This window comes from Labrus bergylta, chromosome 17, assembly GCF_963930695.1.
Source record: "Labrus bergylta chromosome 17, fLabBer1.1, whole genome shotgun sequence".
Taxonomy (NCBI): domain Eukaryota; kingdom Metazoa; phylum Chordata; class Actinopteri; order Labriformes; family Labridae; genus Labrus; species Labrus bergylta.
In genome coordinates this window covers 5,534,564-5,551,441 of record NC_089211.1, presented here as the reverse complement: position 1 = coordinate 5,551,441, position 16,878 = coordinate 5,534,564, and the positions used below count along the sequence as shown (strand labels likewise).

At 39.9% G+C, this 16,878-nt stretch overlaps 1 protein-coding gene across 5 annotated transcripts in view; it reads left to right on the top strand.

The window, feature by feature from the left end:
• LOC109996491 (myosin heavy chain, embryonic smooth muscle isoform) overlaps positions 1-16,030 on the top strand; it is a 55,484-nt gene extending 39,454 nt beyond the window's left edge. For 2 of the 5 annotated variants that reach the window (XM_029280541.2, XM_020650642.3), the window contains 17 exons: positions 4,863-5,372; positions 6,245-6,535; positions 7,239-7,331; positions 7,702-7,869; positions 8,079-8,231; positions 8,420-8,478; positions 8,647-8,794; positions 9,033-9,137; positions 9,611-9,763; positions 10,598-10,765; positions 10,942-11,115; positions 11,651-11,740; positions 11,860-11,943; positions 12,083-12,201; positions 12,426-12,534; positions 13,362-13,525; positions 13,872-16,030. In XM_029280541.2, coding sequence (XP_029136374.2) covers positions 4,863-5,372; positions 6,245-6,535; positions 7,239-7,331; positions 7,702-7,869; positions 8,079-8,231; positions 8,420-8,478; positions 8,647-8,794; positions 9,033-9,137; positions 9,611-9,763; positions 10,598-10,765; positions 10,942-11,115; positions 11,651-11,740; positions 11,860-11,943; positions 12,083-12,201; positions 12,426-12,534; positions 13,362-13,525; positions 13,872-13,995 — 2,712 coding nt within the window. In that variant the 3' untranslated portion in view covers positions 13,996-16,030. The remainder of the gene's footprint in view (positions 1-4,862; positions 5,373-6,244; positions 6,536-7,238; positions 7,332-7,701; positions 7,870-8,078; positions 8,232-8,419; positions 8,479-8,646; positions 8,795-9,032; positions 9,138-9,610; positions 9,764-10,597; positions 10,766-10,941; positions 11,116-11,650; positions 11,741-11,859; positions 11,944-12,082; positions 12,202-12,425; positions 12,535-13,361; positions 13,526-13,871) is intronic. The other 3 variants (XM_065966000.1, XM_020650643.3, XM_029280542.2) reach the window with 3 other exon arrangements.
• Positions 16,031-16,878: the final 848 nt, after the last annotated feature.

Below are 16,878 nucleotides of genomic sequence, written 5' to 3'. Positions count from 1 at the left end.
AGCACGGTGTGAGAATGTACAGGCCTCAAGGCGAGGACAGAGGGCAGGTTGGTTCATTAATCTTTGTTATTTACAGTCACAATGAGTGGAGGGGGGGGGGCAACAACAACAACAACACGGCAACATATTGCCAAGCAGATTGCCTCAGGCCAAATGTAGCTCGATGTTTTGCTCCGTGTGACAGGCGAACATGTCCGACCTGAGACGGCTGCCACTAATTTGTTATTTCTCTTATTTTTCATTGTGCAGTCATTTACCGCTGTGACAGTTTGCTTTGGTGTAACGATTATGTGCATCTGCTCGTTTTCATCGACCTCCCTCAACATAAATCTCGTAGAAGTATAAACATTGTAAAATACCGTTTGTGGTTCTCACAACTTCCTTGATGATGTCACAGCGATGTCCATGGAGCTCTGACTAATTTAGGGTTGGAATGAAGTTTGTGTGCAAATCGTACAAATTAATTTAATTTTGCCTATTTATTTCCCTCTCTGCCGCCACTATCCTTTCAACTATTAGGTAGCACCTAAATCTTCTTAACTCAATTTTTAAAGGACTCAAAAAGGAGACGTTTGTCCAAAGTCACAATTTAAAGTACTACTGGTACTAATTTAAAGTACTACTTTAAATTGTGTAGTATTACTTTACTTACAAAATGTGTGCAAACTTCTGCATGATGTCAAACTTGCAAAGATAAATGTATTTGCACTATTAGTGTTTGTGTAGTTAGCTTGTCAGGTCATTGCACGTTAGACATGTTAGCATGCATGACTTTGTGTGCAAAGTTTTCATGGACCCAATTCCCTTACTTTGCACGTGTCTCGTTAAATAGTAAAGAATGTATCTACAATGAAATGACTAACAACAGTAAAAATGCCACTTTGACATGAAAAGGAAGCTACTGGCAGCCTCTTGTAACACATCCTTAATGGTCCCACCTCTTACAAAAATAACCAATCATAGCTTAGGATTTCTGGCACCTGGGGTGGCCAGTCAGATTTTAAGGCTGGCTCATGCCACCCCTGGCTGCCCCTCTGCACGCTCCTGGTGATGTCATTTGGGTTATCAGATTTGACTAGGGGACTAAAAGATTTGCTACAAGGCTTTGTTTGAAAAGGTTAGTGTAGACATAAACACTTACCAGACATAGAGGGTGACTGAAAAAAACTTGATGAGTTGCATCATGGGAAATGTAGGATACAGGAGTTTTGCAGGCCATATAACCTGACTTGGTTATTTTTTAGATCGTCTTGACCTCTGCTGCTTCGTTTATGACCTTTTTTTTTTTTTTTTCCAGCGTCAATCTATTTTAGATAACTGGTGTGGCCTCTTCAATAAAATATGTGGAACTATTTCAACAAGTCTAATTTGTTTTTGATTGATTTCCCAAATGTAACAGATTAGGATTGAAAATAAAATACTTTTATTATTGCGAGCCTAAGGTTAAAACCTGAAACAACAAATCATCGTCCCCTGGACAGTCTGGGGAAATGTTAGCAGGTCACAAGGTTACATCCTCTCCTGAACTCTTATTCTGAAATAACCCTGAGTTCTTCTGTGCATAAACATCAGAGAGGCATTCAATAGATTTACCACGATGCATTGCTGTCATATCTGGGTCAGATGGTGTTACGGCTCTATGTCATATATCTGTACTGCAGCAAGGAATGGAGGACCAGCGTATGTGTGTGTGTGTTGAGGACATTTGGGAATATGGATCTGCGTGGTTTTCCTGAATGAAGGGTGTGTCTGTGTGATCGCCTTCTTTTGTTCCTCTAACACCAAATAAAAGTAAAACATTCATTTTTGAAGTTAAATTTAAATCACTTAAGAATCATTTGCATGTGGTCGACTTAACTCTCAGGGTGACACGAGGCTCTGTTGGGTAACGCAGGCCACTGTCTAACTAATAGTTATCATGTAGAACTCTGACATCAGGGCTTTGGGCAAGATTTCATTGATAGAAAATGTATTGTAAAAAGTTTTCCACCTGCATAGACAGATACTGAAGAATATTCTGTCACATTAGATTGTAAAAACAGAGGGGGTCATCATGAAAGCAGAAAAGAAAGTATGAATGTATTTCTTCTTCTGATTTCTGACATTACCAACGAGTGTAAAACAATCAACACAATTTATGAGAATTAAAAAGAATCAAAATGGATCACAAATTATATGTTTGATTTAATAACAATTCCCATTATATTTAATCATAGATGTAAAATGTATTTACAATTTTCTTCATGAAAATTGTTCTTTTTAATTTAAATCTTAACAACCCAAGGGCTGAATTAACAACAGTGATCATGTTTATGACCACATAGATGCTCGATCAGCCTCGACCCCAAACCTTAACCCCCCCCCCCTTAAATCAGAACCTTAAGTTATTTAACAACATGAGGGATCCTGATCAAAATGAATGAATACAAGAAAATAATAAAAAATAGTAATAGTAAAGGTTGTAAATTAAATTAGGTTAAAATAAAATATAAAATATCCAACTAAATTATACAATTGAAGTGAAAGAGGAATTAAGAACACAGCAAACATAAAAAGGGTTTGACTTACAGTACATGTGTTTAACAGGTAGAGTCAGTACCTATGTATAACAAAGGAGTACTAACTTACAGGCTCTGTCTCCAAAAGCGTTAGAAAATCATCCCAGATTTTTTTAAACTCCCCTGATTTCCCCCTCAGGTTATACTCTACGTTATCTTTAAATTTGATACTTAGCTCTGTGGAAAACGTTGTATCTGTGATAGAGGTCAAGAATGTATTCAGACATTTGGAAGTCCAGAACATGTGTATCAGTGTGCATCACTTTTGATTCTTGAAAGTCTCTCTGTTGTGGAATTTTGACCTGAATATTAAGTAACTTATTGAAACAACTAAAATGTACACGAGAGGTACAAGAACACACACATTCCACCGGCGAGTGCGTGTGTGTGTGTGTGTCCCCGTCTCCTCATTCCATGAGAGAGTCCACACTGAACGCGCTCAGCTCACAGGGCAAAAATAATAACATTAAAAATCATCAGCTCAGCGCTAATCCCACCCCGGCCTGTAAACATTTTAATACCGAGGTGATTAGCAGTGATCCTAAACCCCAGACGCCCACCCTCCCTCTCCGCCCTCCCAGACCACGGCTGCACTCCCAGCCCAGCTCTGGCTCACTGTTCTCAGGGGAGGCATCCAGGCGAGTCCCTGGATTAAGGCCACTCGGTGCTTTGGACCCTCGAGCCCCAAAAGTTAAACCCCTGGACGCTCGCCACTTCATTTCTCTAAGTGGCATCAGCCTCCTTGTTATGATTGTTAATTAAAGTTGGATTTAATCAAGTGGCTTGTTGGCAAAGAAGACATTTAAAATGCTGCCATTTATCGTTTTATTCCGCTTTATGGGAGTTGAGTTGAGTGGGATTTTTTGAATTATGGAGTCATGTCTGTCTGTCCGTTACTCTACATACCTACCATATATCCTCCTTTATTTCAGTGTGAGAAAGTGAACTGTTGTGTTGGGCAGCGGGGGGAGGGTGCTGATTTTTCAGATGAGCGAGCAGATGTTGCACTTCCTCAAGAGGGATTTATGTCAGATAGGAACACACACACACACACACACACACACACACACACACACACACATACACACACACACACAAATGCAGTGTGTTAGTATGTATGCATTTCAACAGCATGTACTTACTGTTAAGACAAGGGACAGAGGCTGAGAGAAAACACACTTTTATCAAGCTGCTACATGAATAATTGAAGGCATGGTTACAGTGATGGAATGAATTATATTTTTCCATTTATGTCTTATATCCATATATGTCCTGTTTGTGTAATATAACTGCTTTCCATGTTTAAAGGGAGACGATGAAACAAATAAGAAATTACACTATTTTCCTGTTTTAGCTGTTGCAGTCTTTCTGGATCATATACTGTAAGGCCAGAGCTCCACACCTTCATGCACACAAACATGTTAATGCACACAACAAAGGAGGGGAACGATCCCTTAGCTCATCGACTAAGTTCATGATCCACACCATGAAGACAGCCTCTCTAAGGATGCAGGAAGCCAGAAGAGAGACTGTGTCTCCCTGTTAATATTTTGACAGTTTATGTTGAAAAAAAAAGTTGAGCATGCGTCATATAGTCAATGGGTAGCAACAGCCTCGAGAACTAAGCTTTGATTGATTTACACTCATGGGGCAAAAAAGAAGTAACAACATGTTTCCTCCTGTTTTGACGCTACTGATCAACTTCAACATGTTCATGTTTTAGGTTTGGTAATATTGAGTACGGTAGGCCATAACAAATTTCTGAATGCTGACGCAACTCTAGAACAGTATAATATTCATATTATAAATATAATTTAATTGACACTTAGGATCTTTTATGGTTATGTGATCATTTTTCATAGAATAATTAAAACATAGTAGGACGTAGTTTGAAGTCAAATGACGGTGGGCACCATCCTGGAAATGCTATCTCAGTTTAACTGTCAGTCCATCTGGAAACAGGCAAAAAGGTGGAACTGATGTGGGCCTTAAATGCATCATATGAGGGTTAGATAGACTTTTGTGTAGCTTTGTCTTGAACCACCATTCAACTTTTGAAAATGAATCCATTACTGCAAAATTCAAACCAAAATCCATGTCATGACAATAAAGAAAACCATGCCTGTTCATTTTAACTTTACCCACAATGCACTAAGAGAAGATTGGAGTGAAAGTCACTTTGGTCCAAACAGCATGGTTGATTTCTATTTTCTGTCACATCACCAGCTTCTAACTCGGTACATTTGCTGTTTGGACTGGGTTAACATTGTCCTGGGGGTCTGTTATTGTGTTCACCTCTTTTAGCAAGCGCCTTCTTCTAAGCCGCCTCTCAGTCTCCACCAAGCCAACATCAAAGACGAGACACAGCAGATCAGAAAAGCCAGTCAGAAGCCGTCTGCAGTCCTGATCCGCAGCTCAAACCTGCGCCGAGCTGGCAGCATTAAAGACCTGATCAGTAAATTCTCTGGTCCAGAACAAGACTCCTCTCCACAGAGCCTCTCCTCTGGATCCCCAAAGTCTGCTGAGGTTCCAGAGTCCTCAAAGTCCTCAAAGTCCAAGTCGAGTCCCACTACTCTGAGCAGCGTTGGACAAGATAGGAGTCCAGTCCCCAGCATCTCTGTGACCCCTCCGAGCCAGCAAACCAGTCAGAACGGGGCTGAATCGGCTCAGAATGGCAACAAATCAAGTCAGATAACTGCAAGAATGGATTGTCCAGTGGGGGGCAGCACTGAGAAGAGTGACTCAGAAGCTAAGAGGGAAACACAAACGGCAGACTCTGGTAGAGAGTCGGTGGCAGACTCGGGTATTGGATCGGTAAGCAAAATCTAAATGCGGACCGACCGTTCTGATGTCGTCGCTTGAAAGGAAAATCTCTGCATCCCTCTGCATGAGGACAGCACCACAGCATGGCACTGCAGGTGCTAAATTGTATCTCCTTGCATGATTAAAGCACCCTTCTCAATCTGGATAAGGACTCGAAAGCATGAAACAATGACAAGATTTTACAGCCAGCATTGAATCACACTAATCTAAATGGCCTCAAACACCAAATTTTCTTTGATTCCTTTTCCTGCATCACATGTTGCATTATTCATCTTTGATCTAATACAATAAGACGATCCCTCACATTATCACGGTGTTGATCATAACTGAGAATGATTTGGACAGAACTGAATTTTTACACTCTGTCAGGGTTACATTTCTGTCGGTGAGAAACTGTATGTTTCACAGCTTAAAGTGAAGTTATTCTGCCCTCTAGTGGCCAGAAAATACTTAACTGCAGCTGTAATGAAACTCCAGTCAGCAAATTGTTGAGGACATTATTTTGAAATGAACTGAATGAAAAGTTGATTTCCATTGTTTCATGAAATTGTTGTTCAATCATTGTGCTAATCTACACAGTATCTCTTCTTCCAGCAGGATTTAACATTTGCCGTCTTTAATTGAGATCATTAATTTGAACATTTGTAACTTTTTCGATCTTTGTTAATTTTATGAATACCTCTTTGAAATCGTCTTTTTTATTGTTTTTATTGATCTGCTCTCTTGGTGATCAATAACAACCCAAACACATACTCAGTGAAATCATCCTGAGTGTTTTCACCCATCTTGCATATGTGTGTGTGTTTTTGTGTCATCCATGTTTGTTTCATTCCTCCCTCTTCCCTTCTGCCCCTTTCCTCCAGGAGTCAGAATTAGATACAAACAAGCAGCCAGAGAGCCCGTCAGAGGACGAGCCCACCACACCGAAGCCGGTATCAACCAGCCAGAACCCGAAATATCAGCTGTTCGTCAACAACGAGATGAAGACCAACGGGGTGGGCGGCAGGGATGCAGATGGTCCGGGAGGAGGCGGGCCGATGGGGGAGAACGGCCCCAGGCTGGCCCAGTGGGAGCAAGGCCGGCTGAAGAAGAACCACTTTCGAGGGTCAATGGAGTCCCTAGTCTCACGGGACTTGGACACATCGTCTGACAGGGTGGGTGAGGTCGACCTGGGACTGTGATTGTGTGTGAATCGGATCAGGGAGATTAGAGACAGTTTTATGATGATAACATGATGGATGTCTTTTATCTGTGAGTCCAGAAACACAAAACCACTTATATAACAGTGCCATCTACTGGACCAAATGCATTTCCTCTTTTTGTCCATGCACTGCAAAAACACCCCTATCAAGATAAAATATGTCTACTGAGAGAAGTCTGTTCTGGACTCTATCCTGGTGATAAAACCTTAAAGTACTGCATAACAGAACTTATGTAACAGTCTGAAAGTTTTGTTACAATAAAATGAGAGGAAAATCTGCTGATGTGTTGAGAAGCTATTATTAAGTATAATTCTAATCTAATTATTTATTTCCATTAGAAAAAAAGATTTTGCAAATGGAAATCAAAGTTACAGCTAATATAAATTCAGATAAATGTGATAAAATAACAGATTTTAATCCAGATTTGTCACAATTAGAAGTTTACAACATTTTCTTTACTTATGTAAATTTCATTTTTGCAATCAAACAGAGAAAACATTTTTTTATCCAAATTGACAAATATGACTCAATCTACGCCTCTGAGTTATTCTTCAGTCTGCAATTTGATTTACTTCTTTTTTTTTTACTTTGTATTTGTTTTTGTTTCTTTGGTGTTTTTTTCTGTGGTTAATCATTTTTGTGTTTTTGTTTTCAGGTGGGCATTTATGAAAACGCTTCCCCTCACAGGGTATTCAACAGTCCATACTCCACCTCTATGGATTACAACCCCTCACTCCGCATGTCCAAGGTTATGATCTTTTCACTATTAGTTTATGAAAGACTATCCCTACACATCTATGTACCACCTGTATTTTGTTTGCTCTATTCTTCCTCCATGTTTAGGTGTTAGAAACTATTTTAACATCAGAAATGAAAGAAGAAAATGTCAATCGACAAATGAATAACCAAACCTTTTGTGAGAGGATAGAATGTATTTCCACCTCCAACGCTGATGTTAAGATGCAGGTTCAGCATCACCAGCAGGTCTTATAGACTCAGTGTAAAGCTCAGGAGTATTTGAAAAGCTTGAAAAACACAGATGCGAGCTTCCAGCACAATCACAGTCTTTTATAATCTGATGCACAGGCAGTGACTGACCCTCATCTGTGCCTCTTCAGACTTTTCAGTCTGGACTTTCTCCTGCCACCTCCGAGATGAACCTCTACGGCTTCAACAATCGCAGCACCAGTCCAGTGGGCCTGCCTACGCCCACCCTCACCCACTCCCGCCCCCGATACTCCGCCTACGACACCCTGTTAAAGAGAAGGAACGAGGCCAACATCCCTGTATGTTAACACCGCTCAGACTTGCACACAAATACAGAAACCAAAAATTGTGTCATATTCAATTTAGTTTCTGTCAAGTTTTGTCCAAAGGCAGAATCTGTTTTCAACTCTTATACAGTTACATCAGTAATAGGCTAATATCAGCTGGCCGAGACATTGGTCAGCTTCAAATGTTGATTTTTTATGTTCATGTTATTTGATTTTAAAAGCAGCAGCAGCAGCAGCAGCAGCAGCAGCAGCAGCAGCATCAGCAGCAGCAGATGATGACAACCCACTACAGCCTGCGCTCTGCCACTATGGGAGCCCCCAATAGAAAGGACTACATAGAGGAGTTAACCAAGCAGCTGGACGCCTGTCAGAGGGTAAGCATCATCTCGTCACTTTTAACACAAGCACAAAGCTGCAGATGCCTGATAGTTGTCAGAGTGTACTGAATGTTGGGAAATGGAGCTACAGACAGCTACAGAGGTTTTGAGCCACAATGTCTTCTTCTAGATGGTTCAAACATTTGTGGCTTTAACCGATGCTATTTGGTACTTTCTCCATTCAGCGCAACCATTTCCTGGAGGCAGAGAGTGTGGAGATGGATAAGGAGAGGAACCAGATCAGGTTGGATATTTTGATATTTTTATTTGATTATAATTATGATTTTGGTTATTTTTTATTTACTGTCGCTCCAGCCTATCTTCTAAATGGTCTTATTTACAGTACTCTTTAAAGTAATCATTTTTAAAGGAAACTAACACAAGCCATCTAACGACCTTGCTTCCTCTAAAGGTTAGAAATGCGTAACCTGCTGGTGAACAACGAGGACCTGCTGAGGAACAACACTCAGCTGAACAACGAGATGAAGAGGCTGAGAGAGCAGATGATAGAGATGGACAGAGAGAAACAAACCATTGCCGGGAGATTCAGAGAGATGGAGGTGTGAGCAGAGGATGAATGGATGGATGAATGAATGAGTGGATGAATGGATGGATGGATGGATGGATGGATGGATGGATGGATGATGGATGAATGGATGAATGGATGGATGGATGGATGGATGATGGATGAATGGATGGATGGATGGATGGATGTTTGGATGTTTGGATGGATGGAGGGACAGAATTATCCTAAAACCTGGGCATTTGCATGACAAACTGTTTTCATGATTTGTGCAGATTGAGGTGAAGGAGGCTCGAGAGGTGATGGTGGAGGCCAACACCCAGGAGTACGCCTTCAATTTCCTCCAGCAGTCGCTCCAAAACAGGCTAAAGGATGCTGAGGTACACTGAGTTACATTGCTGCATTTAAAATAAAAAACCTAAACTGAGATAATTGTTTCCATGTCCAAATCATGACAAGCCTCTTTATCCCAATGTTTGGTTGAAGGTATTCAGGAAATGTTGTCTGAGCTCTAGTAAAGCAATCATTTTTTCAATTGAAATTAAACTTATTTGATATTATATGGGTTATTTTGTCTTTGAGAAGTTGTAAAGGAGGGTACTCCATCGGGGGACTGCTGTCACCATGACCTTACTGCATTTTATGGATTAATTCTGCAGTAAGGTAACCAGCAACAAATACACTCTTTCTTGAATTCTGAAGTCTGTGACTAAAATACCTTTCTTTGTAGAACAAAAAAGGAGTAGTCAAAGTATTACAGTCTTTTGAAAGTATTTTGGCAGCATGATAAAGAAATGTTAATAAGGAAGTAGAGCTCTGAACTCTCCATCGTTTTGTGTTGTGATGTGTTCAGGAGAGCCTGGAGAAGGAGACACTGCACTCACAGACTCTTACTGATAAGTTGTGGCATGCAGAGAGGCAGCTGGAGGAGCTGGAGGTCGACCAAGGCACCAAAAACAAGAAGACATCAGAACTCAACAGCACCATCCTCAGACTGGAGACAGAGGTACACAGACAGAGATGTTATTTGACCTTTACAGGCCTGTAAAAGAAGAATGCAATTTGTGAAGGTTAATATATTTGGTTTAGGTTGATGAGACGGAATTTCATTAAGATGATTTATCTATGAATGACAAGAAAACCTAACCGATTTAAACCCAAATAATATTCAGATAGATGAGGGACAAAGTGCATTGTATTGCATCATATTGTATTGTATCCTATCCTATCCTATCATTTGTAGAGTCCAATTGAGTGTCTTCAAATAAGAGTTGTTATAGTATTACACTCTTTATACTTTTTTGTATAAACTGCACATTACATCTTCCGTTCCATTGACCTCCCTTTAGATTTTTTAAATTAAAATTGTGGCTGGCAGACAGATAGTTACTATATGTAAAGTTTAGCTTCATCTGTATATCGTGATACAATACAGCCAAACCTGTAACGAAGAAGTGAGGTAAAGTAAAGTAGGTCCCAGCATAGAGCCCTGAGGAACTCCAAAGGCTTGAGATCAATCCCAGAAATCTTTTCATCACCTCTTTGTTGTTCATGTTTTTAATACGGTACAAAACGACATAGGCAGCAATGTTATATGAAAGCAATGTATGATTTTGATTCCTTTCAAGGCTTACTATATATTCGGAAATTATTTTTGTCCCTGTAAATAAACAGTAAAATTAACAGTTTTCATTCTTTGAAAAGTATTTAAAAAATCCCATGTAATTTATTCTGAGAATTATTTTATATGCATTTGTGGGCAATGACCAAGGTCAACATTTCTGATGCTGTGTGTATGAACCTGTAAATGTAAACATTTGTTTTTTGTGTGTGTTTCCAGCTGGCTGATGCCCTGCAGGTGTCCACACAGGCTACAGTAGAGATGAACCTTCAGCAGAAGCTGCGTGATGACGTGCAACAGAGGGTGGAGGAGCTGGAGGAGACTCTGCTGGAGAAGGAGCAGGAGCTGCAGAGACTACAGTCAATTGTCAACAGACTACAGGGAGAGGTATGTCCACCAGATTGCCATCCATTGAATACTACACATTTAAGAACCTATCTTGTGCTGTTAATGCTGTTGTATTAGTTAAACAAACTGAGTGATTTAAAGCTTCAAACAGCAGAGAATACTTTTGGTACAATGTGTTTTTTTGAGAGTTTTTTCATGTGTGTGTGTGTGTGCAGGTCTCTGGTAAACTCATTGATAAGGAGCGCACACTGGAGGAGGAGATCCAGCTGAGAGAGAGGATCCAGCTGCAGTGTAAGCAGGCAGAGAGGACCGTGGATGACCTCCAAATGGAGCTGCAGACCACCAACCAGACCAAAGAGGACCTGGCCAAACAACTCAAACAGGCTCAGGTAAACCATCAAGTGTTAATATGCAGGTTCAACGTGTTTCAGATATAATGTAAAAGAAATCAAAATTGTAAATGTAGAATTTATGGCAGAACTGTCATATTTAGTATCACCCTTGGTAAGATTTTAGACTTAAAAATGTCACACACCTTCCTCTCTTTATTTGGTATAATTTAAATAAGTTGCTATATTAGAGAGTATCCACAGAGGGAGAACATACAGTACATGACCTGATGATTCAAACAGAGATGTCCACTTGAATTAATCAGTCATGCAAATCATTAGAGTTTGGGGTTAATGAGGCATTAATTATGCAAATCCTGTTTAGCAATCAACTCGCTAATTCCATAATCCCAAATGTTCATCACGTTGCTATTTCTGAAGATAGTTAATCTGTCCCATTTCTGAATAACCTGAATGTGTTCTGCTGACAGTTGTCATCAAGCAGAGTGACCTTAGATCACAGGCTGTTGGGAACAACGTTATTTTAGTTGTTTGGAAGATGTTTGAATTCTGTTTTTACCTGGTCTTATTTCAGGAGAAGATGATCGACCTGGAGACCGATCTGGAGGAGCTGCATGACAGCGAGCAGAGGTGGGCCGCCAAGCACAAGAGAGCCATCGAACAGGTAATCAGAGTGGAAATGGAAGGTGTTATTTAAACACTGACGGATAATTCACCATCAATTACTTTAACCGGAATTGAGTGTTGGCTTGTTCTTGAGACATTTCTGCATTTTCCCATCAGACCGAGCAGCTGCAGTTGAAGCTGATTCAAGAGAAAGATCTGATCGACATTATGGAGACTGACAAGATCTCCATGGAGAGACAGGTACTGTGCAGTCGTGGAGCGATTTAAAATAATACTTTGTTAAAGTGTATACAAATTAAAATAGAGAAACAATAATAAGCAAGCAAAGTGCCTGTAAGAGCCGATCTCAAATCAAAGTTCTCTCTTAATCTGTCTGTAGCTGCGTGAGCTGCGTCTGGAGATTGAGGAGCTTCAGAGCTCTAGAGTTCAGGAGGACGTCATCTCCAGGGCGGAGATCCGAGTCAAAGAGCTGGAGAACAGTCTGAGGGCCGAGGAGAGGTCAGTCACATGAAAAATCTTCTTTTTTTCTCTTTATATCCTAAGCTGTCTTCACACCTGTAGCTCGAATCATTTATTCAGGACCAGGAAAGGAAATTATTTGAAAAAAGGAAACTATTCATAAAAATGTCACACATATTACAGACAGAAGGACAGTCATGGTTCTGGTTTCTTTTTTTTTTTTTGATCCAGTTGTAGAATCATGTGTTTGTGTTTGGTTGCAGGAGCAAATCAGTTCTGGCCAACAGTGTCAGCAAACTGGAGAGGAAGATCAATGAGCTCAGCGACCAGATGGAGGAGGAACACAGGATAGCCAATGAGCAGAAAGAACTGGTACACAAGAACTCACACACTTGCCCCACATGATGGCAGTATAACAAAAACAAAGTCTAATCGGGTGCAGTCATATTTAAACCATCTGATCTTCAGTTTTAACTGCCTTGAATAAGCATCATTACAATAAAACGGCTCATAAAACGTCACATAAAAGATTTAAGAAAAAAACTGAAATTCTGGTGTTAGCTTTTGGAATCAATGGGATGTGCTTTATTTTTCATAGTTTTAGACCTAATTTAATCATAAATATACGAAAAGAACTGTACACGTGTCACAAGTACACTCAATCAAAAGGGACAATATTTATCATTAATCTGGATTCACTATACGACTTTCTGACTACACAATTTTCTAATTTGATTAGAGGTATGAGGTTGAAGTCAAATTATGAATAAATAATATTCTTTAAATTAAATTATCTGACAACAAAAATGTTCATTTTATTCTTGTTGTTTCTTTATACATTCAAGTAATCCATTCTAATTGTGAGGTTTTATAGTTATGGAAAACAAAATGCATTTTTTATTTATAGAAAGTGACACTGATATCATATAAAAAAGATCTGTTTAGAAAATTCTTATCAGCTACTGACGCAAGAAACGTAATGATGTCAAACAAGAGAAGTCAAAAGTGGATAGTGTCCTCTGCTGGTTACAAAGAGTATTGCAATATATTATATAAGCAATATATTTGTCTCATCGATTTGAATCGTCCCTGTTTTGTATGGACATTTAATTGTATCACAAGGTATAGTTACATCCTTTCATCAGACAGTGTGTGATTCTGTCCTGCTGAGTGTTTAAACTCTGTGATTGCTCCTTCAGATGGCTCAGAGGATCCGCTCGCTGAAGCGTCAGCTGAACGAGGCCGAAGAGGAGGCGAGCAGGAAAGAGGCGCAGTACCGCCACACCCAGAGAGAGCTGGCAGAGGAGAGGGAGACGAGCGGGCGGCTGCAGAGGCAGGTGCTCGACCAGCATATACAGACAAAGTACGTGATCTGATACACATTATTGACCATGATGTGTATTACTCTTGTTTCTCTCTTGTCTTTATGACCAAGAAAAAATGAAGAGAAGGAAGATATTTTGTGAGTGTAACAGCAATAAAAAAGTAGTTTTCTAAGAATGTTTCTTAACCCATTTTGGTCCAACATAAAGTTTTTTTAGGCCTCTCTTTAACCTGTTCTTGAGTCATACATGGAGGGAATACTACCTTCAAGAACAGACCTACAGTAGTAAATGGATATACAGATTTGTTTCTTACTTGCCTCTTGTACAGGTCACAGCAGTGACTTTCACTGGTCGGTATTTAAACAACATGTCCCTCTGTCACAGGCGTAAGGACACGCTGACCATCCGTCAGACTCTGGACAACCTGAGGTTGGACCTGAGTGTCGACGACGAAGATGAAGAGAATCCGCCGGAGGAACAAACACCAAGCCAAGTCACTAAAGTCTAAACAATCACACTTCAGCTCATGGAACAGGCAACAGTGCAGTTAGGATGCGTTTAAATGGTGATTTTTTTTTTTGTTAACTGCCACCAAAACCAACAATAATGGAGAAGAGGAAGAAGCCTGTTGTATGAGACAAAACAAATCTCCAGTCAAATTCTCAGGACTAAAGAATGACCGAAGAAGTGACATTAGATTCTCATTTTAGCCATTTGGGGGCAGGGCGTTTTTTTTTTTAATCTATTTTTTTAACCAGGATGTTTTCTTGAACAATGGATGCCTTTTCTTGAAGTTCAATTGTAAATTAACTTTTATCTTTATCTTTTTTTAACCAAGCGTATATTATCCTAATGATCTCCTACAAAGCGTCCCAAACAAAAGAAAGGTATGTGGTCCAATAAGAAACATGAAAAGATTGTTATATTTTTCTGCAAAAATCTTCAGTATGCTTCACTATTTTCCTTTTATGTGCTGAATTTGAAGCCTGCTTGTAGAATAATTGGGGGGAAAAAAAGCTTGACCATCATATTTTCTCCTTTTCTTTTCCATAGAATATTTATAAGAATTTGTTAGTTTACCTTGGTGCAATAAGATGTAGAGGGAAACTTACTGGTGACAAGGACATTTTATTATCGTAGCAACAGATCGCTGGAGTCTGTTCCAGCGAGCTTTTGAACAGTGAACCGTCCAGGAAGACGTCTTCATTTTGTGCTCCACAGATTGCATACCGTATAAGCATTTAAGTTGAAATAATACTTTTAACTCCCACAGACTTTATGGAAGATATTTGGAACAGATCACATTGCATACGTTTCTGCAATATTTTCTAGAAGAGACTCCTTGGCCATCTTCTCTGATTGAGCACAGTTTGTTTTTTAGGTGTGATTTTCTATACTAGAAGCTGTGTAGTTTAACATGTACAACACTTTCCAAATGCATCACATGAACATATTCCCCATTCTACGCTGCCATATCACAGGGTACTAACACACATCACGGTGTGACTGTGGACGAGGGGATCTCTGGACTTTAACTGCTGAAACAAAAAGGAGATTATTTATATCGAACACTTTTTTGTGTTTGTGTTGTTTTTATGATTTCTGATATTTTTCCATGTTCTGTACTTGAGATGTTTGAGGGGTATAATATTAGAGTTTAGTTTGAGGTATTTTAGAGGGTTGGCTGCTGTATTATTTAAACTCACTGTGCCTTCCACTTACAGTATCTGTTCATGAAAGGATTGTTTTGTCAGCAAAGACGACGACAGAAAAGGAAATGCAACTCATCACTTTGCCTTTGTTTGTGTGTCTTTGTTAAGCTGTAAAATGTGCAAATTAGGACGTTTTAGCTCTCAAAAGTATGAACAAATGTCTCACCACAGTTTGGATCAAAGATATGTGTCAATGCAAAGTGATGAAGTGAACAAAATGGCATTAAAAGACAGCTTTCATGCCACGCTGTTGTCTTAGTTAATGTCCTGTTTGCTCTTATAACAAGATAACTAGGTGTACAGAGAGAGGCAAACAGGGCTAGGCTGTTTAATTCAAACCAATGGATATTCACTGATTCTCAAAAAGTTCATAAAGACTCAAAGTTGAGGGGATAATCCTCCCCTTTCTCATTGAAACTGAAATGAGCCCAGCTCTGCTCTGCATGCTTCATCAAAGGCTGTGGTAAACACTTAAAGCTCCTTTTAAGACAAATATGTTCTGTTTACATTGGTTGGTGTATTTGGCTTTTTTTGGAAACAGGAGAATAAATCTTCTGTTTGTGTCTATAGAAAGGTTTTTATAATTCAGCTGTTGGGGAGTAGAATTGCTGCAGAGTGTCACTGGTGTCTTTTTTTGTTGTTTAACAGAGGAGGTTGACAGTGTCTACACATATGTAAAAAAGAAATAGAATACACTTGACTTATTTTTGTAACTACACTTCACATTCTGCTGGCTCTGCTGTTCTCGGGTATTTATTTTTGTTGTTCATGTTCTCTTTATTTTGGTGAGAAGTTTCTACACAACGGAAATAAACTCTTCTCCACTGTAAATTCTGGATGTAGTGTTTTTTTTGTCTTAAATAGTCTCCATTATTTTTGCTTTGATTACGAAAGCCCTAAGCAGACATTCATCAACACTTTTCTGGAGAACACAAATGATTAAAGGTAACATATTAACATATTCTCCTCCTTTTCAACCAGTTTAAATAAGTCTCAGAGCTCCCCAAAACATGTGTGAAGTTTCTTGTTCTAAATCCACTCTGATCCTGTATTTGATCATGCCTATAAATCCCTCTATTTCAGCCCTGCTCAGAACAGGCTGTTTCTGTGTCTGTAGCTTTAAATATGTAAATGAGCTGTGTCTGACCACGCCCCCTCTTTGGAAGGACTTGGGTGGCTCGGGTTTTCTTGCTCCATGCCCTATCGGGCAGAACAAACACCTAGCTGTGGGAGTGTCACCCACCTGGGGGAAGGGTTACTGCCCTTTGTGATATCATGAGGGGAAACTCTCCAAATGGCCTGTTTGAGCACACATTTTCTGAAAAGTGGAGCAGGCAAAAGACAGAGAGGATAGACTTTTCTCATAATTTGGGTGTAAGTAGCTCCCGCAGTAGCTCAGTCTGTAGGGACTTGGGTTGGGAACTGGAGGCCAGATCACTTCCTGAGCACTGCCGAGGTGCCCCTGAGCAAGGCACCAAACCCCCTCCCCACCATCAGCTCTGTAGCGCCCGCTGTGGGCCCAGCCCTCTGACATCTCTCCCTTAGTGCATGTCCATAGCATCCTGTTTCTGCATGTGTGTATATTTCAGCCTATGTGTGTGTTGCATGGTTAACAGATAGTAAAAACAGAAATGTCCCCTTGCGGGGATCAATAAAGTAAATCTTAATCTTAAACAGGC